This window comes from Morus notabilis, unplaced genomic scaffold (assembly GCF_000414095.1).
Source record: "Morus notabilis unplaced genomic scaffold, ASM41409v2 Scaffold363, whole genome shotgun sequence".
NCBI lineage: Eukaryota > Viridiplantae > Streptophyta > Magnoliopsida > Rosales > Moraceae > Morus > Morus notabilis.
In genome coordinates, this window is record NW_010360145.1 from 530235 (window position 1) to 557519 (window position 27285).

The 27285-nt window shown below is 32.5% G+C and overlaps 2 protein-coding genes across 2 annotated transcripts; both read right to left on the minus strand.

The window, feature by feature from the left end:
- Positions 1-816: 816 nt before the first annotated feature.
- Positions 817-5765, minus strand: LOC21400432 (serine/threonine-protein kinase STY13). The gene is made up of 6 exons (XM_010095982.2): positions 5108-5765; positions 4004-4125; positions 2801-2997; positions 2501-2675; positions 1525-1659; positions 817-1428 (listed from the first exon to the last, which is right to left on the minus strand). Exons 1-6 carry the CDS (start codon positions 5445-5447, stop codon positions 1222-1224), a joined length of 1176 nt encoding a protein of 391 aa, XP_010094284.1. The 5' UTR covers positions 5448-5765; the 3' UTR covers positions 817-1221.
- Positions 5766-17597: 11832 nt separating this feature from the next.
- Positions 17598-24397, minus strand: LOC21400433 (CWF19-like protein 2). Its single transcript, XM_024164186.1, has 11 exons — positions 23966-24397; positions 23736-23806; positions 23253-23622; positions 22743-22891; positions 22022-22225; positions 21767-21934; positions 21001-21360; positions 20444-20523; positions 19816-20176; positions 19298-19510; positions 17598-18191 (listed from the first exon to the last, which is right to left on the minus strand). The coding sequence occupies exons 2-11, from the start codon at positions 23778-23780 to the stop codon at positions 17847-17849; spliced, it is 2295 nt and encodes a 764-aa protein (XP_024019954.1). The 5' UTR covers positions 23781-23806; positions 23966-24397; the 3' UTR covers positions 17598-17846.
- Between the last annotated feature and the right edge of the window lie 2888 nt (positions 24398-27285).

The window sequence follows — 27285 nt, forward strand, 5'->3', positions numbered from 1 at the left end:
GTTGAAAACTTGAGTGTTTATTTGCTAATCCCATTTTGTTTCAGGTGTGCCCACACACACATCTTCGTTGATTCAAGGAATTGACGAGGAAGATTCGAGTATTCTAAACTAGCTTGGAGCGAGGAATGTTCGTGGTCAAAGAACTCAAGTTATCGACCTCATCGTTCGCTAGGTAAATAAATTAATTTGATTAATTTATTCATGCATAAATTAATGTAATCTATAAATATCTCAAAAGTTTGTTTAAATTTTTATTATACACAATCCGCTAGATACACACTTCTGAATAGAAAATCATTTTCAAAACCAACATGTTTCAAATTGGATAGGACCGTGAGGACTTCACTATTTCCTTTTTTTTTTTTTGGAAAGGAAAAATATATTATTGCACCATCCATTTGATTCCACGTTAATTTTTTGTAATAATATTTTACCCTGCAATTATATTCCATGGGAGTATGGACTAATAATTCTTAATGTCAATGTTCTTTCGTTGTGTGATAGTAATGATATTAGGGTTGTGCATCCAACCCGTCAACCCGCACAAATCCCCGCCCCGCCCCACACTTTGAAGTTTGAACGGGTTCATGTCATCACCTACTTATTTTGAGCTGGTTTCCAACTCAAAAAGTTACTTTCATAAGTTTTAGAACTAAATAATTATTACGAGATGTAGATATAGCATTATAGATTTAGAACTACAAAATAAGATAAAATATGGAATTTGTCATTTTCACACTTCTTTGTAACAAATATAGCATTAACATTGGCATTTACATTGTAAATGGTGTAATATCCCATAACAATGTCAATTCCCACCTTCAGGTGCTCGAATTACGCAAAATGAATTCCTTGGAGAAGAACTTCACAAGTAGGCAAAGAGCAAGTCCTTGAGAGCAGATGGTAAGGTCAACTTTGATTACAATAGTATTGTTGTATGTGATGAAAAATCTTACAAAAGAGGTGGTAAGGAAACAAAAAGGACAAGAAAAGAAATTCTAACAAAGGCATTACATCCTCAGAAAATGCGAGATGTATTTTTCGGGTTTTTCTTCAGTGTATACAAAGCAGCAATCTTCACCACTTGTTTCTGACATATCCAAACTCTAATCTTTGTCATCATAGATACAGATTGGATCGTTTCCGATCCTAAGAATAATCATATACTTATACACCACTAAACCAGTTGTTTATCTGAGCACCAAGAAGGAAGAATAATCCTCAAGGCCCTCGATACTTGCGGAAGCAGAGACAGCCCTGAGGCTGGTCACCGGGGATCATACCTCCGCCTTTTGATGTGTCGATCGCCTCCAACATTAAAACTACCTCGTCCATCTCTGGTCGCTTGTCGGGATTTGCGTCCCAGCATCTCTTCATAACGTTCGCTAGTGAACTTGGGCAACATCTCGGTATGTCTGGTCTCAGATTCTGTGAATGCAAGAGGAAATGGGAAGGGTTTATCTCTTTATCTGAAAATTTTGAAGCAACAAAACAAATGTGTAGTTACTGGCATAGGAGAAGTACCTGGCGAACCACGGCTGAAGTAACTTCCGAGAAACTAAGGTCGGGATATGGCATGTCGCAGCAGTATATCTCCCATAAACAGATGCCAAAACTGTAAACATCGCACTTCCTGTTATATGGATTGCCATTGAGAACCTGCAAATGAAAGTTCATTTCGATGATGTGCTTTTCTTAGTGAAAAAACCCTCTTTCAATTTTGCACTTCTGATAACTAAGTGGGAAGCTAAAACCACCCCCATCAAATGAAACAAGGACTCTTTCAAATTTGGCACATTAATTCAGTGATGCATTCAAGATGCTGTCAAGGGAATACTTTTACCTTCTTTCAAATCTTTTTTTTTTTTTTTTGAAATTATTGTGTGAAATTTGGTACAGCGTATAGCATATGCCAAAATTTGTCATTTAATGCTATTGCTTGATCTGTTAATTTTCTCATTTAATAATTACAACATTGTCAGTGTTAAAATATTAAAAGGGTTAATCTAATTTTATGTCCATGGCGTATAGGTTGAATCTCATTTCAGTCCCTGACTTTTAAAACGTGTCAAAACGAGTCCTTGATCTATCTAGTTTTTTCTCCAGATTTTAACAGCTGAATGAACAAGAAAAACTAATTTAAGACAAATTAATAGAACAGAGATTCGTTTTGAGACGTTTTAAGAGTCAGAGACCAAAATGAGGTTTAGCCTATAGTATGGGGACTAAAAATAGAACCAGTCCTTATTTAAGAAACTAAAAGTTCATTTTTATAAATTCCAAAATTTATAATAAAAAACGAATATAGAATTTGAAGTGGCAATTATGCATTGCATCACAAAATGGAACAGCACAGCAAATATGCCATTTCACACTTCTTCTAAGTCATCTTTTTTGTCCAGAACAAGATTTATAGGGGCAACAGTGTCTATGGAGATTACAAATAGACAACCTGAGCTCCAGAAAAAATCAAATGACTATCTATAGTTGAACGAAATACCTCGGGAGCCATGTAACCAAGTGTCCCAGTCTCCCCGGTCATGTCATTTGGATTCGAAGCCTCAACACGAGCAACCCCAAAATCAGCTATTTTTACAGTGCGAGTCTTGTCCAAGAGCATGTTCTCTGTCTTTACATCTCTGTGAACAATCTTCTGTGAATGAAGATAACTCAAGCTGCAAAGCAAAGTTCATTATCTTCAGTATTCTGCTGGACAAAATCACAAATTAACCTTTCATTCTTTAACTGCCAAATTGAAGAAAAGATACAAGAAGCAAAAAGAGAAGCAGAGGAGTAATACCCTCTAGAAAGATCCAGAGCCAGCTGGTGGACAACCTTAAAAGCTAGCTTTCTTCGCCTGTTCTTTATGAGAAAAGACTTGAGAGCACCCCCGGGAAGATATTCCACAACAACACAACAGACGCTGGTGGGCATGCCAATTTGACCATTTTCAGTCTGTATTCGCAGTTCTGATGAACCCATTGTTGCTCCTATAAACTGAAAAACATAGACTACAATGCTGAGAAATCTACCTAGAAACATAAACTAGTTGGAGACAATTGAATTGTGTTAAATGTTTCAGGCAAACAAAAAACAGTAGTCATAGTTCAAAAGAACAAATGCAGTTTCACACGTCCAATAATGGCCATTCATCAATATCCCAAGCTCTATATCACAGTATCAAAGGGGCCAAACACCAAATGGAAGTACAATGTTCATTGTCTAACAAGCAAAGAGGAATGTCTAGTATCGACTTACTTAAGCCCCAGTCGAACAAGTGGTTTTAATTCCATACATAACAAATGCTCTGAAACCTCTAGAGCAAACTCAAACAACGTGTGATGTATTGCTCAACCCAAACTCAAATATGTCACAGAACCACAAAGGCAAAACTAGCAACTGCAAGAAGAGGGAATAACTCCTAAAGTTTAATGGTACTGCTATACAATATTGTGAGGTGCTCTCTGTTATGGATTAGACACCATAATAGTTAACTAACTATGCAACAATATATTAGAAATGCAAACAAGCACGCACACAAGATTTATAGCGGTTCGCCCTTAATGTGAACTAAATCTACTTTTAGCTGTAGCAGAATTTCACAATGATAAAGAAGAAGATTACAAGATAATCACACGCCTCTCGCCTCTCAAACTTACATTATTTTTTCTAACCCAATTCCAAAAACCAGTGTCCCCCAATACAACTCTGTGTCAGGGCAAGAATTAGACTCCCACACTAAACACTCTTGCCATTTCTTGTCACAACTTAAATCAATAATAGATTGAACATAATGCAACTCACAACTAGAAATGTTCCCATTCCACATGAAATGGATACTTCCACGAAATAAAAACTAGAACCTATCCAAGTGAGATAGTAAATCAATTTAAGTTTATTTCCAGACAGGACTTTAATGAGCATGACAATGAACCTGCCAAGTTTCTTTGTTTAGGGCATGCAAATATATGAAAGAGAGAAGTTTACATATAGAGATAGTGACCTTGGTAACATTAGGGTGATCAAGTTTATGCCATACAGCAACTTCTTGTGTGAAAGCTGCTCTTAGTGAAGCAATCTCAGCTTCCGTCCTGTGGCCGTCTTCACCCCAGTCAAGCAATTTAACTGAAGTTACAAAAGAATCCCAGAAAAAAAGTAATGTTAACAAAACTAGCAAAAGCAACCCCTTTTTACAAAATCTAAAATTAATGAGATAGGAAAATAAAATATAATACATGAAAGGCAAAATGTCATACTTTATTGGATTGAGATGGGGATGAGGATGATGATGAAACGACATATAAAAAATAGTAACTTTACCTATCGTGACATATATATTGGAATTTTTTAACGCAATATTTCAACTAGTAGATGGGATCACAAGAAAGTTGACGAAAAAAATAAATATAAAATCATATCATCATCAAAGTTAATGTGCCAACAGCAAACTTCATCCGGAATCCGTGTAGAAGTCACGGATTCCATAAGAGCACAATCGCAATTGGGAATCACCAGACCCTCAAAATCAAATCAACTAATAAATATAAACCCAAAGTTTAGCTTTCTAAAAAGAGATTTAAAAAAAAAAGGTTAAAATTTCAAGTTCTGGTGAGTTGTAACATCATTTGAAGATGAATTCTAATGGTCCACCTCACCCAATATTGGGCTACCTACAAGGCAGCATCAAAATCAATCCCAATCCCCAACATCAACAACATTTGCAATACAAAGCCTAGTGGACAAGTCAAATAAAAGTAGACCAAAATTCATTAAAAATTTAAAAATACAAAAGGGGGCATAGAACTAAATAAACAAGAAATAGGCAGTTGGGTGCTGAGAAAAAATCCTAAAAATTAGAGATTTCAGTACTAAACAAAAATGGACAAATGGTTATGCCTAAACCCTGTAGCAACGCTAAATAAACAAGAATGGCAATTGCGTAATCAGGAGAAAAGAGAAAAAAAAAAAAAAAAAAAAAAAAAAAAAAAAAAAAAAAAAATAGACATTTCGTAACTAAAACACATCAAAATATTGTCTTTCTTTTTTTTCTTTCATCTGATTCAAATAATTAAAAGGTGGTAGACCAATAGAGGAAAGGAAAACAAACCGGCGACATCTTGGCCGTCGTAGACACCACGATGAACGGTCCCAAAAGTGCCACGTGCAATAACACTCTTGATGAGGAGCTTCGAGGGATCAATCTCCCAATGTTGCCTCTGCTTCAAAGGGCTCAACAAAGAAGAAGTCTTGGCACTAATGGTTGTAAGAGGAGGAAGATCGTTGATATTATTATTATTATTATTAATATTAGTATTACCTTCCTCTTCTCTCTTCTTGTTCTTGTTGTCCATTGTCCAAACCTTGTTCAAGTGCCTCTCAAGCTGCTCATCCAAGCTCTTCAGATCAATCTGATCTGCTCTCACAAACCCATCATTGTTTTCCTTCATTTTCACTATTTTCCTCTAAAGGAATCACTTTAGAGATCAAATACTTTTCTGGGTCTCTCTCAAATTTCTCCGAAAGAAAAACAAAAACAAAAACAAAAAAACTAACTTAGAAGAAGAAGAAGAAGAAGAAGAGGAGATTCATTGTTTGTTGTTGTGGTTGGTATTTGTTCTTGAATGTGTGTAAATTGTAAAGAGGTAAAGCATTTTGGTATAGTTGGCACAAATTGGCTGTAGGAGTTTTGAGTCCTCTAATAAGTCTCCAATCATCCATGTGGGCACATGGAATTGCCTGAGCACAACGTGTGCTTCTGACCCACTTTGGTCTCCTCTCTCTCTCTCCCCTCCTTCCCTCTCTCCATATATATATTTACCCCTTAACTCTTTTTTTCTCTCTCTCTCTCTCTAATTTCTAGTATGATTTTCTTTTTCTACTTCTTTTTTTTTTAAGAACTTTTACCTTTAGATTTTCTAAAATATCATTAATTGTAATGCCTCTCTAAAATTAGCAATTAAAAATAGCTCAAAAAAACGTTATTTTATATAAAATGAAACTATAAAATAAAAAAACAGAAATAATTTTTGAACAAAATTATCAGAATTATAAATTTTAAATCTTAATATCTAAATTTTAAATCTTAATATCTCTAAAATCATCATAAAATCTTAGACCATCCTTACTCAATCAACTGAAACTTCTATTTCAGAACTTAACTTATTTGGATCACAAGAACTATATGAACTTACGCTTAATAAGTAAACCACAAATCAATATACACTTTCAAAATAAATTTCTTTAACATTTAAGGCACTCTTGTATAAAGTGAATCTCATATTATTAAAACCTGTTAAACGCGTTATCTATTTAATCCTTAAATCTTTAATTACATAAAAATTTACATTATACTCAGAAAATAGTTTCAAATCTCATTAAATCAAATTAACAATAACGTATATTAACATATATAACATTAATTGTATACTTACATCAAAACTTTTTAAGGATAAAACCTAACTCTTTATTCACTCTCTTATTTTTCCTTTCCTTTCTTTTCTCTTCTTCTCTCTGTTGTATTATCACGTTTCTGTTCACTTCAATTGGTAGCAAAACTCCTGAAACAAAGTTACATATATATATATAGGAAACAACCCTTGGCGGCTAGATAATAAATTAAATACCAAACTATATGTGATTAAGTGGCAGCTCAATGAAATTTCATGTGGTATAGTAATATCACTCATAATCTAATCGTTAGCCAAAATAGAAAGGCTAGTAGCTTATTCAGCAGGTCTACAAGCATGACTTGTCCAATTCTCTCACTTAGTTATCTATCCAATAGCCACATAATTTGTTTTAATTGTCTCCTTCTGCCACGGCACAAGCTTATAACAAATATTAGTCACTACAAATAACCACCTCATGCTTTTTTTTTTTTTTTAGCCCATTCTTGTAGTGGATATTAATCAACACTTATACTACTACCTCAACGTCAACCATCACGACAACTGAAGTATATGTGACCAAGCTAACACCTCAAAATATTCGAATATTGCGTTAATCGTCAAAAAAAATAAAAAAATTCCATTTAAGACGATAAAAAAATAGGATTAATTATAAATATTCCCTCCAAATTATACTCCTTATAACACTTTATTTTTTGATTTTTAAAACGTAACATTCATTACTCATGAATAATGAAATGTTAATAAAATCACTCCTCCGTTAATAAATCTCACAATTATAGTTCCTTTGGTTATTTTTCATTTGGTTATACCCTTAATGGAAAGTGCTTTTTTGTTAATATTTTATTCTTTATAGGGGACGGATGTCTCGCTTTAAAGATTAAAGAATAAAGTGTTATAAAGGGTATAATTCAAGGATAATTTTTATAATTAATCCTAAAAGAGATTATTTATGCCACAATAGTAAAAATTAATAAGTGTCATTCAATTCTTATGAAGAAAACAAAAGGCACAATAGCACTTCAATTATTTAGAATGACATAAATAATAGACATCCACAAAAACTATGGTAAACATGTAATTTTTTTCTTAATCTTTTCATTTTTATATTGAGACTGTCTCTGGTAGGCCGTCTTACCGACATGACTAGTTTTCTGATCATTGGATCTTGTCAAAATCAAATTAAATTAAAAAAATATGCATAACAAATAATTTTTGATATAGACCTCACGCTTAAAAAAAATAAAACTACTAATAGTTTTATTTTTCTGATTCCACGGGAGAAACTCTTTTTTATATTAAGAGTTATATTTGGCTCTTCCTTTTTAGAAATTTATCTGGTAGAGTAGATTTTTTTTTTTAAATATGGGTAGGTGAGCACTTTAATCAGCAAATTAATTTTTTAACAATATAATTTATCACAAAAATAATTTATATGGATATACATATCAGACCGTATAAAGTTAATCCAATGTTGGAAATTGTCTTTTTATCAAAAAAAACAAAAGTTCCCTTCTTTTTTTTTTTTTTTTTTTAATCTGAATTGGCAGTCCATTGTCAAGTTATATTTTCCCAATTTCTTTCTTTTTCAGAGACATGTGGTAGAATAATCATAAAAAGATTACCTTATTAATACTATACTGTATTATTATTCTAGTATAGCAAAGTCTACCATTTTTCATTTTTTATTTTTTTGTTAAAAAGCATTTGAGCTATTATCCCATGATTATCACCCTGACTATCACTCTTAGCTAGTCTTTTACCTTTTTAGAAATTTTTAAGACTATTTTAGTTGTTAGACTGACCTTTTAAAAATTGATTGGATAGGTTTCACAATACACCTCCATTACCACCGTCACCGTTCTACGAGATGGATTGAGGGTTTCTTACACTAACTACTTAAAAGCAACTTTAATCATATTAATCATATCATATTTTTAGTTAACATGACTAGTAATTTAACTTTTTTTTTTTTTTTTTTGTAGCTTTTCTTTACTCCAATCATTAACTAAATGATTAGTTATTTTGTAGAATGTCTTTCACATTAACTAAATACAACTAGCACGGAGAGGCTAACTATTTAATTTTTTGTATTATTTTATTTTTTTAACTTTAATAAATGAAAATGTTCTTTTTTATATTCGATAAAATAATTTATATTTTAAATTTAACAAATATTGAAATAATTTATATTTAACTAAAATAAGAAGATGAATCATCCAAAAATTATTAATTAAAATATCTTTCTAACCATTTTAGTTAAAATTTAACTAAAATTTAACAAGTTTTCTTGAAGATGCTCTTACAATACGAATACTAAAAATGAGCTTTGGCCAAAACGTACAACTATAAATCTCACACAAACATTTTCTCAATCATATCACATGTCCCAGATATATAAATACTAAATTATGGTATTTCTTAAAAAATCATGTGTGTTCTTATGTTCCCCTTTACACATACTAGTTGCGCAATCAATGTCCTATAATTATTATAATGAAGATTTTAGCAGTAGAAAGTGTTAGAAATCTTATAATGAAGATTTAAAATACGTAATTAATATACTTTTCTTAAAGCGGTGTTTGTCCATTCTCTTTTGTGAGATTGCTCCCAAATTTCGGTAGCAAATCGCCTCTAGAATATGAAAAGTCTTTTTATGTGTTTCTGCACTAAGCAAAAGTGAGAAAACACAAGAACATAGAACGTAGTTTTTGGGGGAAGAGAAAGGAAATGTAATTTTCAGTGTAATTTCTTTTGAACACGTTTTTCTTATTTATAATTAAATGACAACCTTTTAAAAACTTAAAATTTATTTATTTATTTTTTCAATCAGAATTTTAAAATTTAAAATTTAAAATAAATATTAATATATTTCTACATAGCTTGATGGCTATCTGCTATCAAAGCTTATTCTTTTTTTTCCCTTATATATTTTCGTCAAATAAACTTGGAAAATCAATTTTTTCTACCCAGAAAAAAAAAACAATTTGGAAAATAGATCAGTTGAGTAAATTTACCCCACTTAGACTTTTTGTTTATCAGTATATACGTCCACCATTCCTATAGTACCTTCTTTATTTAAAAACTAATTGAGGTACGTTCGCACGTATTAAATTGTAATTGAAATATTTATAATTTTGATTATGTTTAAAAAATAGATGTAAGAAAAAATTCACTTAAAGATCTAAAGAAAAAGATTATGAGCACAAATAGTCTGTAAAGATGTGCATTTGCTTTACAAATGAACTTATATGTAGGTCTAACAACTCTATATTTGTTAAAATATACAGTTTCGATACACCTAATTAATATATTGATTATGTTTAGACAAAATTTAGTACGAATATAACATGTTAGAGTTTTACGACGGAAAATTGATAAGAAACAAATAGTTACAAAAAAAATATATTTGAAAAATAAAAAAAAAAGATTTGGATTGGTGACATAATTTGATTTTTTGTCTTAGATTTTTCTTTTCAATTTTTTTTTTTCCTTTTTCTGGCTTTTTAAAACCCTCATGTGCATTATTGTGTTATTATAGCTGAAAAAAGGCAATTCATTAATTAAAAAGTTAAAATTATATGTTTCATAAACGTCTAAGTAAAATGTTGATTTAGTTCTTCGATTTAGAGGAACAAGAAAGCACAAACACACACATACGCACACGAAAAGAATGAAACATTTAACATAAAATGTTTGAATAGAGATCACAAGTAATTAATCTGGTGAAAAAGTTGAGATTGGAGGTTTAAAAAAGCTATGAGAGAATGAAGAGCAAAAACAATGAAAATGACAAGAGAATATTGGAAATAAAAGACTATGGTGGATAATGGAGCCAAAAAGAAAGAAAAAGAAAAACCAAAGTAAAGCACATAAAAAAAAAGAAGGCATTCTTTATGGTAGAACATCTAAAAAAACACGAGTGGAACACTATTTTTTTACTATTTAATTAATTTTTTAACGGTTAAATCTGCAGAGCAGTTTTGTGTTGTGTACTATAAGTTTTAATACGAATTTATACAGATGTAACTGTTAAAAAATTAAACTAATAATTAAAAATGGAGCACTCACATGTGATTTTTTTTTTTTTTTTGGAGTGTTCCACTAGAGAGATTGCCAAACAAAGGATAAAAGAAAAAGTCAAACCACCGTTTTCAAGAGACAATGACAGATAAATATAGTTAAAAAAAGAAGGTAAAATATAAAAATAGTGAACTTAAAAAAGAAAGGAAAATTTAAACGGTTTTAAAAGATCGCGATAGACCGATTGAGCCAAAAGAACAAAGAAAAATAAAAATAAAGTAAAAAAAAAAAAGGAAAAAAAAAAAACCAAAACTGCGTTGTTGATGACGAAGAGTGAATAATATAGACTCTTTTATATATGTGGGAAATGGAGTTCTCACCGGTGAGGGGGTTTATATATATATATATATATATATATATATATATATATATATATATAAAAGTGTTCCACCGTAAAAATTGTCTAAAAAAAGATAAAAGAAAAAAGTTAAACCACTGTTTTTAAGAGACAATGGCAAATATATAGAGTTAAAAAAGAAGGTAAAACATAAAAATGGTGAAATTAAAAAGAAAGGAAAATTTAAACGGTTTTAAAGGATCACGGCAGACAGATTGAGTCAAAAGAACAAAGAAAAATAAAAAATAAAAAAAAAACCAAAACTGTGGGTTGTTGACAACGAAGAGTCAATATGGACTCTTTCGTATATACTAGTTTTAGTACAATGCATGTATTTAGTTATAATTAAAGTTTTTATAATGTAAAATACAAATAACAATAAGTAGGAAAAATAAGCAGACAAAAATTTTTACTTATAAATTAAAAAAGAGTATACATTAAGTAGTCCTAACAAAGTTTGCACACTCAATTTTACTACAAAATGTAGAGTTTCAATCCCCACACATTATTTTTCTTTTTTTTTAAATAAGTATATATTAATAGCACTTTAAGTGAAAAAATTATGTTTAATCATAGAAATATGTGAAACATTTTAAATTAAGATAACAAAGTAAAAATAAATAAATAAAAGAGTTGAAATTAAAAAATGAAAGAGAAAAAGTAAAACACCTAAAAACTTACTGTTTTGAATCACCATAGAAAATAAAAAAAATAAAAAAAATAATGGAGTTAAAACTTAAAAATGAAAAGGAAAAAATAAAACATCTAAATCTCATTGTTTTGAACTATCACAGGATGAAGAACAATATAATTTCGAGTGAATTTAGTGTTGACTTTTCTTTTCTCTCTTCTTTTTTTTTTTTTTTTTCCTTTCTTTTAAAAGTTGTGGCTGTATTTGACTTATTAAGTAACGCTTACGGATAGTATAAAAAAATAAAACATTTGCAGAGTACATAAATAAAAATCCATGAAAAATTTGTTTTTTAGTCAAGTTGGGATTACTTCATTTTTTAATGACTTCCACTGATATTATTTTATCCCATTTACAAAGATACATAATGTGAATGACTTGCATGCCTTCATTGTCGTCTGTCAGCGTGATCTTGAAGAGATGCACGAGCGAGCTAGTAATGGATATTTAGATTCGGGAAAGGAGGATAACAGAAAGATTACACAGAATTTGAAGCAATGGATATTTGGAATTTCTACCGAGGATAGATCGGCGACACTTGAGGAAGGCATCATCGCGATGCTTTCATGTCTTATATATATATATATATATATATATATATAGTTATATACACGTACAGATATATGTGTATATGTATATATGTATATTATAGTGTTCGAATTCATTGAAGATTTAAGACATTATAGTGGATTCCTAATTATTGTTTGTACTGAAGACTTATAATTTTGAGGAGTGTATTAAATGTTAATTTCATGTTATTAAAATCCACAAATATATGTGTATGTATATGTGTATATTTTCGAATTCATTGATGATTGAGACATAATAGTAGACTCCTAATTATTGCTTGTACTGAGACTTATAATATCGAGGAGTGTATTAAATGTTAACTTCATGTTATTAAAATCCACAAATATATGTGTACGTATATGTGTGAATGTTTTGAATTCATTGATGATTTAGACATAATAGTGGACTCCTAATTATTGCTTGTACTGAAGATTTATAATTTCTAGGAGTGTATTAAGGAGAGTTTTCGTGATTTTAATTTTTAAAATTTAAATTTTTTATTAAAAAAAAATATTATAAAGAATTAAAAATTATAATTTAAAATTAAAGACGAATTTTTAAAATAAACATCTCATAAATGTCTTAACTTCATGTTATTTAAATCCGGGTTATTTACTAACGTCAAGTTTGATTCTTTCTTTTGTTACAGGAAGGTTGATGCTGATTAGTTGAGGAGGAAAGCAAAAGTGACTTTGTTAAGGCATTTCATACTACATTGACCTTTGCTGCTGGACTTTGACTTTCTAGTTCTTAAGTTTGTTTTCGGATTTGTTTTGTTTGTTTTCGTGGTATTTGTTTTCGGATATGTTCAACTATAACACTTCAAGTAATCTAGAAGTTAATCTAGACATATTATCAAATCCTCACTTTCTTGACCTTTCCACTTGGCTCTGTTATGTAAGTGTTATGTAAGGCTGTTATTTTTGTCCTCTAAAACAAGAGGCCAGGGGAATTCTGAAACTAAATCCAAAATTTAGTAAATTTTAAGGCATCGTTTAGTTGGTTGATACGAATTTTTAATTTGAGTTAAAATGTGATTTTATATGAGAGTTTTTAATTGTAATAGAAAAAATTAGATTTGACTTTTGTGAGAACTTTAATTGTATCAAAATTGAAATTGAAAACCTAAATTGGTGAAATGAACGATGCCTTAGGGCCCATTTTAGTTCGCTGATTCGAGTTTTAATTCGAGTTGAGATGTGACTTTATATGAGAGTTTTTTACTGTAGCAAAAAAGTTAGATGCGACTGTTTTTGAGAATTTTTTACTGTAATAAAACTCAAATTCTAAACTCAAATCGATAAAATGAACCAAACCTTATGGCCTGTTGTTTTGGAGTGTGACTTGAGTGTAGTTTTTGAGTTAAATTTGAGTTATAACTTGAGTTGAAGTTGTAACTTGAGTTTGTGTTTGGTTGTGTACATTTGAGTTATGGTTTGAGATAAGAATTTTTTTTTGAGTTTGTGTTTGAGTGAGTCAAAACTTAAATTTGTATTTAGATAGTATTTTAATAAAAACTCAATGGTGATGAAAAATTTTAATAGAGTATCTGGGTGAGGTTTTATTCGTCTTTTCGTTATCAACGCATAGAAAAAAATCATCTCAATCAGGATTAAAATGAAAAAGTTATAGCATTTTTAAGAATAGAAAAAATACTGTTCATTAATTTGAGTTCGAGTTTCTAAACTCAAGTTGAAGGGGACACTTGAACTCGAGTTTTAGTCCCAAACTTGAGTTCAAACTTAAAAGAACATGAACTTGAATAAAATTGAAACTCGAGTTACATTTTTTTGAGTTTTTTGACCAGCCGAACGCACCCTTAATAATTCAAATCCCAATCCCCCCTCCTCTTTTTTTGTTAAACATAAGCTGAATTCTTTCGGAGACGTTTGGTTCATGGATTAGAATCATGAAATTAGAACCATTTTTTATTTACGTGTATTTTTTATGAGAAAAAATACTATAACAAATCATGAATTATAATTCAAATCGGGTTACAAATCCCCCAATCAAACAACCCTTCAACAAATGCGATTCCCCATCCACTTCTTAGCTATAAATGGTGATTAAGGGCATGTTCTTTTATCCAAAAAACTCAAAAAAAGACAACTCGAGTTTCAACTTTATTCAAGTTCACGTTCTTTTAAGTTTTAACTTTATTCAACTTTACTCAACTTTATTCAAGTTATAACTTCAACTCAAATTATAACTCAAAAACCACACTCAAGTTACATTTTAAAAGAACAACCCCTAAATAAGGTATTTCTTTGTTCCTGATTTGAGTGATATTTCCTTTTTTAATACTTTTTTTATTGGGTGGTAATTATTAGTACAGTTGAAATGTCTGTACATGCTTACATTTTAAGACACAGAGTCCTATATTTGGACACTTTTTCTTTTAAAAAAATAATAATAATAAGTATTCTCAACATTATCATCATCATCTACGTCATTATTCAAATCCACAGAAGAATTAGTTAGGATACGTTTAGTTCATGGATTAGAATTATGTGATTAAAATTATTTTTGATTTACGTGTATTTTTTGTGAGAGAAAATACTGTAACGAACCACGAACCATGATTCGAATCAAGTGACGAATCCCCCAACTAAACAACTTCTTAAAGACCTGTATGTGGGAATAAGTTAGAGCCCGTTTGGTTCATAGATTAGAATCATTTTTTATTTACGTATGTTTTTTGTGAGAGAAAATACTATAACAAACTATAAACTATAATTCGAATCAGAGAACGAATCCTCCAACTAAACGGGCTCAATTACACGCTTTAGGCTTTTGTTAAACTCGCAAGGAGCTTTCTCCACAATTTTACGTTTTATCTTCCTAGCCTTGTTCCACCTACAATTGGATATAGTGACCAATAGACACATCGTACAAAATAAAGTTCATTTCTCGCTCAAAAATGAAGACGAAGAATAAGAGTTGACTCTCTCTCTCTCTTTTTAAGTAGATGAATTTGCCAAATTAAGGAGCTTAATTATTGCCCTGACGATTGTTATCTTCATTAAAAAAAATACAAATAACTGTGAAGTGTGCGATTTTATCTTGTAAGCTTTTTTATCATCACAGTGAAAGTTGGCAATCTCAAACCACTAAAAATTTAGGTGTTCGTTTGTTTAATGTCATTTTCTACAATTTTATTACTCTTAATAATATAGAATTATGACATCTAATTTTTAACACAGTTCATATTTCATATTGATGCAAATGTAAATAATTGCATTTGACCTTTCATTCTTAGTTGTTATCTACTTAGGGTTAGGGGGAATGGAAAGGAATGGAAAAGAATCAAGGTTCATTATCATGTTTAGTTAGTTTTAAGAAAAGGAATGGTCATTCAAAATGGAATGACTTTTCCATCAAATAAGTGAATTATCATTCCTCTCTCATATGAGAAGAATGTCCATTCTAAGCTCTTTTAATTTTCTTTTCCATCATTACCCTTAAATATTATAATTATAAATATTATGATATTAATATCTATAATATAATTAATATTATATTATAATAATTTATATTATAATATAATAATATCTTGTAACATATGATAAAATATATTATAATTTTATACGTATATTATAATATATCATATTTAATATTATAATAATATCTTATATTATGTATTATACATTGTAATTTTATTTATCATTAATATAACATACAATATAATCGTCATATTGTAATTAATAATAATTTCTCAATACAATTTCTTTCAAATTCATTAAAATTTCATGTACGGATTCTTGAATACCGACTATGGTAGAATATTCATGTGGTATTTTCTCGGATTTTGCGCGTGTGATACATGTTCCTTCTGTTTCTCCAAGCAAAGCTCTTCGCTTCACAATGCCTATTGTTTCGGCTTGTCCTCTCATAAGTGGAGCCAGAAGAAAGCGTCCATAGTAAAGACGTTTTTACTTTTACTTAATATTGATACTTATATTGATTGATATTAATTGAATAAACCCGGGATTTTTAGTTTTCTTTTTTAATTTATTCATACGTCTACACTTTTTTGTATATATGTTGATTATTTATGTAGTGCCAATCCAACATAAATTCTAATGCATATAGATACAAATGGTCCAATGGGAGCAAGAATTTACAGGAACATTTGGAACATTTCATTTCTGAGCAGAGGAGCCGTTTTCAAGTAGTGTTCGATCGATTATGTATTAATCATTATTCGATTGATTGGTCTGAGGTTATCGACAAAAAAGATTTGTCTAAGTCACTTCCTTTCTTTTGTCCAAGTTACTTCTTTTTTTGTCCAAGTTTCTTCTCTTTTTGTCTAACTCAGCAAAAGACTAATAAATAATAATTTATTATGAAAAAAAGGAGCAATACCAAACTTCTTGTTCTATCACGAAGTTTGGTATTGCTCCTTTTTTTTTTATTTTTAAAAACTCCTATAAACTAATATTAATATAGAAGTCTTATCCATTTGTAGATAGAACTTCTACACCAGCTAGGGGTCATAAAACGCCCTCTACAGTTGCAAATGTGAAACGGTGCTCGTGACTATGAAAAATGACTGCTCAATCGAGACTTGAGTTACCTTGGAGTAAAGCCACATACTCAACAACGTTTTATTATTATATTTATCATTATAATATAATATAATTGTGATATTGTAATAAATAATTATAATAATAATTAGGATAGTAGTATTTTTTTATAAAATTAAATATAATATAATTTATTATTTTAAATATATAATATTGTAATTATAATCAGATACTATATTTTATAATATTATAATTAAGTATTTATATAATTACAATATAAATTTATATTATAATAGATAATAGATAATATACTATAATTAGAAATGATAATATACTATATTATATATTATAATTATAATATGTTATATTATATTATATTATTACATTTTTATAATTATACTATATTTCTAATAATATAATATAGTATAGTTGTAACATTATAATATAAAATATTCACAATATCATTATTTTATTATATTATATATTATGATTGTATTATAATAATAAATATTATATAACTATAATTATAATTATATATATGATATCCTTATAATTATATATATATTAGTTATTAAATGATTATATTAATATATATGATATTAGTTATATTAACACAAGGGGTAATTTTGTCAACATGAAAATATTCATATCTTATTCCATTGCATTTGTAAAAGTAGAACCAAACAAATGAATCATCTTTCCTTTCTATTCTATTCTATTATCATTCACATTTCTATTCCTATTACCATTTCCCCACTGCAACCAAACAAACGTACCCGTAACTTTTTGGTTTATCATTAAATTTTCGTTAAGAATATGAATCAGACCGTTAAATTATTGTTTGACCAAAATATGCATGTACTTTATGACTTGTGTACAACACTATAGCTATACAGAAGACATGATGCACGCAATGCAAAGTTTTATCTTTTTCCTTTTCTACAATCCAACGGTTAATGAAGTATAAACCTTGATTGTTCTTTCAAATCTATTATTTTTATTTTTGCGAAACAGAATTTTTTTTTTTTTCTTATAACTTGAGATGTGATAGAAACCGACACTCAATAACAAGAATTTCAAATATGTACTTGCTACATCAGAAGCTCAAGACGACTGTAATGTAATCACTCTCTTAAAAAATTCTACATACACTAGCCCCTAACGGTTTCTGCTATCACTAGTCATTACATTAAATTCTACAGAAAAATGTTCAGAGCCAAAGTATTGCCGCCTCATGATTCTTCATGCAACTGCTTTGTCCAGTCAAACCGCGCCCAATCACGAGCAAAACTCTTAGCAGCTTGCTTTTGTTCTTCGGTTGATTCGTATCTCCGGCGACGGCGTCGATACATGTCTTCCTCCGGCACTTTGAGTATTCCTCTTATGACATTCAGACCAAAGTTGCTCTTAAACTGTTTCTCATCGTCAATAGGATGGAGGAACCCCTTCTTGAGACCAAATTCAACATGGAAGTATGGCAGGTTCTCAGGTATTGATTTACGCAATCCTTTTACGCTAGTGTCGATAAGTTTCTTGGCGTTGTGTCGACTCCATTCACTTTCAGCTTCCTCTATTTCCTGAAATAGAAAAGTGGATTTTAAAATTTATGATTTATGAATAGAAGAAAAGATCCTATGAACTTAAGCGCGGATAATATCAATAACAGGATAAGTTTGAGTATGCAAATTCGCAATCGTAGTTGTTCAAACTACAAAAAATAAAGACAGCGCAGATAACTTCTCAACTAGTACAGAAAACGAAAGCAGAAACGAAAACAAAAGTCGACCAACCACATAAAGGCATAGAATTTTTATTACAAACTAGATATTATCAGAAGATGGTTGGCAATAGTATATTGTTAAGACTTAAATTCCCAGCCAGATGATTCACACAATATCAGAAAATTAGAGGGAAGAATTGAAAGAAATTGATCTGAACTGTAATTATCAAGGAAATGCAAGAGCTATGGGGGTGTTCGAGTGACCCCTTGCACTCGCTAGAGCCAAGGCTCGTCTATGAAAATTACAGAGAAGTTCAACGATGATCCTCCCTACCCTCCGCTCTCTATTTTTATTCTCTAGTTCTAGCTAACCGTTTCCCTCTTCCCTTCTCTTCTTCCGAGGCTCCTCTCGAGATCCGAGACATCACGCACTTCACTCAGCAGTGAGCTCAACAGCTCCTTGAGTTCCCTCCATGTCAACACCTTTTCCTCCACTCACCGATTCCACCTCACCAGCCTCCACCTCATCCCTTGCTGCCACATCAACACGAACTCTTCTAGGCATTCTTCTAGCATAGGTGAAACGTAATGGGGGTCCAGGAGCCCCATCATATATAGACCGAATTTTACTTTAATAATGTCTAAATAGAATGGAATCAACCAATCACTTACCTTTCTTTTAATCAATTACCTATTTACATTGTAATTGATACATTTCATACTTCAGAAATGTATGAAGCACTATCGATGAGGACTATTTATGTAAAATTCGATTTAAAATTCGGTCTATTTAACTATTTATGTAAAATTTTTGGTTATTATGCGATAATGATACGATTATCTACATTATCTCAAGTGCAAATAGAAATGTATGAAGCACTATCGATGAAGACTAAGGAGCCAGACTATCTACTCAAACTAATGGGGCATCTAAAGCAAAATCAAAACAACGTACAAACTGACCATTTTAAAGTAATGAGGAGCTTCTTCGGCGAGTTCTCGGTCCAAAGGAACACACTCAACCATACAATGACGCCGTTGTTGTCCCAAACCCATCACTGTTTCGAGAAACACGACATCCTTCTCTTGCTCGCCAAACATCATAATGAGGCATTTCTTTAAATTTCGAATTTCTTCCCAAACATAATCATCAACACTTCTTGTGGATGGTACATGCTGTTGAGAAAGTTTAAATGTCAAAATCTCCTAACAAGTAAATGAATTTTCAGCACAAGGTCGAAATTGAAATAATTTTTAGTAAGAAAGAACATCTTATCATGTTTCAATCGATTTAAACTAGGTTTATCAATCTTTTCAGATAAGTCCCTCAAGTCTACCGAATATCATAATGAAGCATGGCCACACCTCCCGAAAGTAAATGCCTTCACTTTACTCGTCTAGTTGACAATTACCTCATGAATAAGTGACATCACATTTAGTTTTGCAACAAAGTATGAGAAGCAAGATAAGATTGAGCTCACCTGCATTGGCAAAATACAACAATGGCCGGGCGCCACAGGCTCCCATTGTGGCAACATCAAATATGTGAAATTCGCTACCGCCACAACAAGATGTGCTGGCCTTCTTGGATTCTCATAGCAAAAAATGCAGTCTTCTTGCTTAATTGAGAAACGATTTGCGATTGTATTCCTCTGGGCAGCCTGATCATTATCCGGCCGCTTCTTCCGCGACTTTCTGCTTGGACCATCATCAAAGTCGTACTCATCATCTGCCTGACCATACGTACTATATTGTTTGTTCTGCATTATCTTTTGAGCTAGATGCCTATCAGCATCATCCTCATTCTTCTTGCGCCGAAGAGACATATCCTGCATAACATGTCTAGATAAAGAGGACGTCTTTATTAGATAGATTTAGTACAAGTTGCAAACTATCATTAAGTGGAAATAAAAGTCCATTAAAGCCATGAGCTGCATATCAAATTAATCAGTATAACAAAAACCATTGTACAAGATAGCACAGTTTGTTGGCAAAAATTGTTGATATCCACAGTAATATCTTTTTAGGTTTTTAAATTTCTTTCAAGAAAACGAGCATCAAGATAAAAGGAAGGAGAAAAGGATTTGCAAACCGAAAATGCGTATTTACCTGTTTGAGCTTTCCTCTTTTCTTGGTCTATAGACATAATCATCACCGTCCTGCTTAGCCTTGATATTCTCCACTTCTTGCTGATAAACAATGCCCCAAAAAAAAAAAAAAGTAATCAGCACCAAATGCAATCAGTCGTGCTAGTGTGACAGTAGCAAGACTTATTCATGTTGAGCATGCACGTCATATATATGATAGGAACTTGTTAATTGGTTAGAGAAGTTAGTTGTTTGTTAGAAAGGATATTATTAGTTAGTTACTGAGACTTTAGTTGGGGAGGGAATTAGTTAGAGAATGCAGGTTATATAAAAGGGGTGTTCGGGAACTGAGAGAGGGGGGAAATAGTCTGAGTGATTTTGGGAAGTCTTGGCTGAGGCTGAGCAAGGGTGTGTCATAGTATTCGTAGGATTGTTTGTGATTCGTTCGGTTAATCAGTAAAGATTACATTTTCATTCTTCTTGATTCTTTTCTGTGGGAACCAAACTTTGTTCTTATCAATATATTACAAAGATAACAAAAGAGATTAAGTCAAAACAAAAGCTTAAAATGGGCCTTACCAAAAGTTTCTCAGCTTCTTCATGCTTTCCTTTCACACGAAGCTGAAAAGCCTTCGCTGCCAGTTGGTTTGCGCTTAATGAGGAGTCTCTGACTACGGAGCTTGTTTCAATTTCTGATTTTTCATTTTCCCCGGCAGGACCATCAGACTTATTACTCTGCTTTTGAAGAACTTCACGCATAAAGCTTCCATCGTTTGAAAACTTATTTAAGCTAGATACGGCTTCAGAAATAAGGCCATCATCTTGTGTAGAGACATTCTGACTTTTACGCTTTCCCCAGGCTAAAGAATCTTTAACTTTAGGCGCCCTCATTTTAGGTAGCTTGAGAGATATGTCCTTTAGGTAGTCCCGACCACTGCCCTGATAATCACAATTATGTTATAATTTAAGCAAGCGGGTCATACTCCCACACAATAAATAAATGAATAAATAAGAAAATAAAAGCAAACTATAATATAAAAAGGCCTATCATGAGAATGAATTTCAAACTTACACTAGGCCTAAAAAAGAGAAGTTATGATATCAGAGTTAGATATCTAAGAATTTCTCAATTATTTAGGATTTTGTGTTTTATCCAAATTTTACACCCTGAGTTTCAGCTTTGATCTTTATCTTAGGTTTTGAATTCTTAGCTGTGCTAAAAAGGCCTATGGTATGCATAGTTTTGTTCAGTACTGATCTTGCAAACAACAATTGAAGAAACGTATTAATTCTTATCCCATTAAAACTCTTACAATCAATATTTCTCTATCTTGTTCTGCGTTACCTTTTCAATATTCTTTTTATGTTCACTTTCTGAACCAGCTTGGCTTTCTTCAGTAACCCCTCTTTTCCTACTGTTTATAGCATTCAGATGAGCATGAGTCGGGGCGGCTTTATGAGATGACACAGATACAGCCAGTTGACCAAGAGAACCCCACCGCTCCTCGACGACCTGTATAATTCAAATGCTTAAAAGTTAAAAGTACATACCAAAAATATGTTGGTAATGCTATCAAAGAATAAAAACAAGGAAGTACACCTCCTCAACCCTCTTTCCATCTCTAGCTGCTTGCTCTTTTGCACGCTTCAAAGCTTTCAGTCTCCAACTCGCACCTCCATCTCCAACAAGAGAGGAAGATGGGAGTTTACTGCTACCAGCTTTAGGATCGTCCTTCTCTTCTGGATAACCTCTACCATTATCCTTCAAATATGGATTTAGTTCCCTGGGATTGACCTTCTTTATCTGGGTCCAAAGACGAAAAGTGTTGAGCAATACCGAAGAACTGAAATCATAAGTACATAAAGAGATGGGCAGCACTAGAAGTGTATGTGTAAAGGTGAAAATGCTGATACTTTTACTATTCAAAACTTTCAACACAACTATTTTTTAAAAGAAAGAAGGGAAGGAAAAAAAAAGGTTTATAAGCACCAAGCAAGCAAAAATATAACAATGATGACAAAATCTGTTGAATATCATATGGGAGCCTTTAACATTATAATTACATGATATGTTGAGCATTGAATTGTATTTTAGCAAGCATTTATTGATGACAAATATTCAACATATTCAGATCTTGTTCACAGCCATATCAACTCTTAATTGCTCCATTTTAATTACAAGAATGATAGGAGTTAGATCACCACCATCATCCAACAAAATGCAATTTGCATACAGTATGACAAACAACCCCATTATATTTTGAAATATCACAACACCCAAGGTCCCGAAACAGCTTTCCAATCTGAAACTCAGAGCATACCTCCTCATTCTTAGCTTCCTCTGGCTCATTCTCAACAGCGACTCTGGGTCCTCTATCCATCTTTGCTTCAGGTCTAAGCATCCATTCCAACCCCATTTCCGCCCTTACAATTTCCTTGTCTTTGAAAGAATTAGCTCCTCCACTGTCCTCTACAGAAAGCAGAAGTAGATAAATTTTAATGAAATGGGAGGTCGCATGGACCATATTCCTGAAACTGAGTTCTACTGCAATTAAGAATCTACATCTCAAAGAATTCAAATTTCAATAATCATCCCATCAGAGTTAAACACTGAATAATCATCCTATCCCAACTTAGAATTTTCTTTACCTTTTGCCTATACTACATGGTTTATTCTTCATTCTACTTTTACATTGTTGCATTATTCTTTGCTACTTCTTTTCCCAATATCTACAATCTACAATCTAAATAAAAGCAGACAAGACAATTTCACCAATGTCGGCATGCATCAAACACTTCGGCCTATAAATACAGCATAGAAAGAAACTCACCAGACATATCATGTTCCGCAATGTCTCCTCTACTCCTTTTCTCTTTTCCTTTCCTTCTAGCTTTCTTTCTTCCTTTAGCCTCATCCCCTGAGCTATCATCATCATCTTCATCCCTTCTTCTACCCTTTTTCCTCCTGCGTCGTCTCTTTTCGTCTTTGGACGAACTTTTTCCGCTATCACTTTCCGAGGAATACGAGGAAGACGAATACTCATCAGAAGAGTACCACTTCTTCTTTCTAGAGCTTCTCTTTACTCTCTCAAGCTCTTCATCCGAACTACTATAACTAGAACTCCTCTTTTTCCCCTTATCCCTCTTATCCTTTTGACCCGATTTCTTTCTATCTTTTTTCAATGCATCTGAGCTATCATCCTATGATCCAGTTAGCAAAAATTATCCATTAGTAAAATAAGCATATATTTCATTTTCATTTTATTTAACTAAAAGAACAAAAAATGAAAAAGGTAAGATGGATTTTTCATTGCCTTATCAATCTGGTCACGCGGTATGAATTTCACTCCTCCGAGCATAGTTCCAAATGGGTTTACAAAATTTCCTGCGAAATCCCCAAAACAATTTCGAAATTCAATAAATACCCAGTAGAGACTGAGTTGGTTTGAGAAAGTTTCTGGGTAAAAATGAACGGCAACAACCTCGAAAATAGTATTTGGAGTTGTTTAGAAAATCTGAAAATGTTAATCTACAAAGATTATACCTGTTTGGCTCGCCGGAGTTCGGCGGCGGGGCTGGGTTCGGGGCTGGGCGGGGTCACGACGGATGGGGTCAGGGTTGCGACGGGGCTGCGCCGGGGCTCGGTTTGGGGCTGGGAGGGGTCGCGACGGCGGCAGAGAATGGATGTCAGAGTCGCGTGGTGGGAGTCGGAATTGCAACGGGGCTGCGCTGGGTCTGGGTTTGGGGCTGGGCAGGGTCGCGATGGCAGCAGATGGGGCCGGCTCGCCGGTGGCTGATCGCCGGGACGGGCTCACCAGAGATAGAAGAGAGAGAGGGAGTTGTTCGAGAGAGAAAAGAGAGAAGAGAGAGAGAGAGTTGGTTGAGAGAGAGAAGAAGACGGGGGTATGGGCTTGCCGGAGCTGGGCTCACCGAATAGAGAAGAGAAGAGAAGAGACAATGTCGAGAAGAGAGGGGAGAGAAGATGGTGTTTGAAGATTTATGTTTTTATTTTTTTTTAATTTTTAAATGTTTAAAGATTAATTTCAGTATTTTTCTTAAATTTATTAGTTTTTTTTTTTAATTAATGAGAAGGGCATTGTTAACCGTTTACGGCTCTAAAAATAGACTCAAAAGTATTTAAAAACGATTGTCAAAATGTCAAGATATCAAAAATTATTAAAAATATAAAATATTAAATGATAATTACGCTAAAACATAAAGTACTAATATGAAAATTTTCTTTTTTAAAATTCAAATTCTTCCCATTAAACTATGAATAAGGATGGTAACATGGTAGATCTAAAGCGGGATGGTCTTTTCGTCAACTCGTCCGTGAATAAAAATATTCACCGTACCCGCCCTATTAACCTGCATAAATTGGCGGATTACGAGGTAGATTTTCCCGTCACGGGTTCAGAAGATTCGCAATGTCTCATTTTGCCTGAATGCCCGAGATGCTCGAAGTGCCCGAATGCTCAAAAACCCGTCTAACGGCTAGTTTTTTTACCATTGCCGCCCGAACCCGCCGAACCCAACCCACCGAAACCCTAAAGTAGCCGTTGCACCCGGAATTTTTTGAAAACAAATCAATTTTTTAACCAAAAAATTTCCCTATAAGTAACCCCCATCCCCCACACATTTTTCTCACTCAAACTCTCTCAATCCTTCTCAATTTATCTCAATCACTCTCAATCTCTCTCAATCTCTATCATAATTTTTTTAAAAATTATCACATTATCCTAAAGCTTTCTCTCTCAAATCGCTCTTATTTTTTTATAATGGATCCTTTTGGTTATAGTGGTATTCTCATTGATGCCCAACACAACGTGGAAGAAGGGCAATTTTCCACTAATGAATTTGTTACGCAGGAATCTACTGATCCGAGCCCTGGTAGACGTACTGGAGGTCGTGGTCGCAATGGTGGTGGGTGTGGAGAACCGATAAGTGCCAGTGCGACTTCGACTGCGTCTGCAAGTGTTGCAACCTCTAGGAGGAAATGCAAGCGCACCTCGACAGTTTGGGATCACTTCGACATAATTGAGGAGATTGACAATGAAGGTAACACTAAACATATAGTTCAGTGTAAATATTGTTTATCTAAATTACAAGGTGACACTATTCATGACACCACACACTTGAGAAGACACTCCAAAAACTGTCTTCAAAAGCTTAGCCAATCCGGCGGATCCGAACTCTGCCAAACACAATTATCTTTTGATCGCACAACTGGTAGTCTAACCACATGGAAATACGATCCGCAAGTAGATCGTATGGAAGTTGCACGAATGATAGTTGCTTTAGATCAACCACTTAGTTTTCTAGAGCATCCTAATTGGCAATGATATATTAAGGTTGTACATAATCATAATACACAGTTCACTTCAAAAACTACTCTTAGGAAAGATTTATTAAAATTATTTAAAAAATACTAGAGAATATTAGGTTTTAAATGTGTTCTAGGATCACATAGCACAGATTTAATATATAATACCATTTTAAATGTAATTGATGAATTTAGATTAAGAGATAAAGTAATGGCTATAACATTAGATATGCATATAAGATGGAACTCAACTTACATAATGCTTCAACAATGCATCCCCTATAAGGATGGTATAACAAACTATATGTGTGCAAAAGTAGGAGTAGGACATATAGACGCATATGATTGGCAAATTGCCGAAGTTTTGTATCGATTTTTAGGTAGGTTTCATGAAGTGACTCTAAAACTTAGTGGAACATATTACTCAACATCACCTTTAGCTTTAGGAAAATTGTAACGAATTAGTATTTTAGTTAGCGAATATAGGGAAGACTAAATCTTAGGAGTTCCTATCCATTCTATGGAAAAGAAATTTATAAAATATTGGTCTAAGTTGCCTTTGTTGTATGGTTTAGGTACTATTTTTTATCATAGATTAAAATTAGAAGGTTTAGAAAGTGGTTTAGAAAATTTAGGTGAGTTTTTAGGCATCAATTGTTCGGACCAATATCCAATAATAAAGAAAAAAATATAATCGATCTATAGTAAATATGAGATTAGGTTTAGAGTACCTACTAGAGTATAGGAACCGCAACAACAAGACGAAAACCCGCATTCATTCTTGAATGTTTTCGGGTTGAAGAAGAAGAACAAGACAACTCAAATAGAAGCTGGGAGTGAATCTTCGTCAACAAGTAGCAGTGGCAGCGGCGGCGGCATCTTCAACGAGCTTATGGCATACCTTAGTGAAGGCTTAGTAGTCGACAGAATGTCAGAATCATTTGACTTAGTTCAATGGTGGAAGGCACGGGCATTAACTTGGCCAATCCTAACTCGATTGGCAATGGATATATTTGTTGGTAACTGAATCGAATTTGGATGCGGAAGCGTGGTGGGAGGGCGGATCAAGTATAACAAAAATTTTCATAAAACTTTTGAGATACTCTATAGATTATATTAATTTATGCACGAATAAATTAATCACATTAATTTATATATCAAGAACTCAATTAGGAAAAATACCTAGAGGCGGATTCGGATGATAACTTGAGTTCTTTGACCACAAACGATCCTTGCTCCAAAGCCTTGTGTTTAGAAAACCAAAGTCTTCCACGTCAATTCCTTGAATCTACATAGACATGTGTGTGGGCACACTCGAGACAAATTGGGTTAAATCAAACACTCGAATTTTCCACAAATACCAACGCATGCACGATGTGGAATTTTGAAGAAAAATTTTCCTTCTCTCTATTATGGGAATTTCGGCCAGCCCCCTTAAGTTAGGTTAAAAAATTGTCACGCGTAATTTTTCATCATATCTTATTTATAGAGTAGAAGTCCAACTTCTGGAAGGAATCAAATCTCTCTCTCATATTTGAATT

Excerpts from the sequence above, each read along its gene's own strand:
- LOC21400433 (XM_024164186.1), bottom strand. The coding sequence starts at position 23,780 with ATGCTCGGAGGAGTGAAATTCATACCGCGTGACCAGATTGATAAG. Across the intron at positions 21,935-22,021 it reads ATGGAAAGAGGGTTGAGGAG|GTCGTCGAGGAGCGGTGGGG; the intron begins GTGTACTTCCTT and ends TGAATTATACAG. Across the intron at positions 19,511-19,815 it reads GTTGTATTTTGCCAATGCAG|CATGTACCATCCACAAGAAG; the intron begins GTGAGCTCAATC and ends CTTTCTCAACAG.
- LOC21400432 (XM_010095982.2), bottom strand. The coding sequence starts at position 5,447 with ATGAAGGAAAACAATGATGGGTTTGTGAGAGCAGATCAGATTGATCTG. Across the intron at positions 1,660-2,500 it reads TTGGTTACATGGCTCCCGAG|GTTCTCAATGGCAATCCATA; the intron begins GTATTTCGTTCA and ends TTTCATTTGCAG. Across the intron at positions 1,429-1,524 it reads CTTCAGCCGTGGTTCGCCAG|AATCTGAGACCAGACATACC; the intron begins GTACTTCTCCTA and ends TTGCATTCACAG.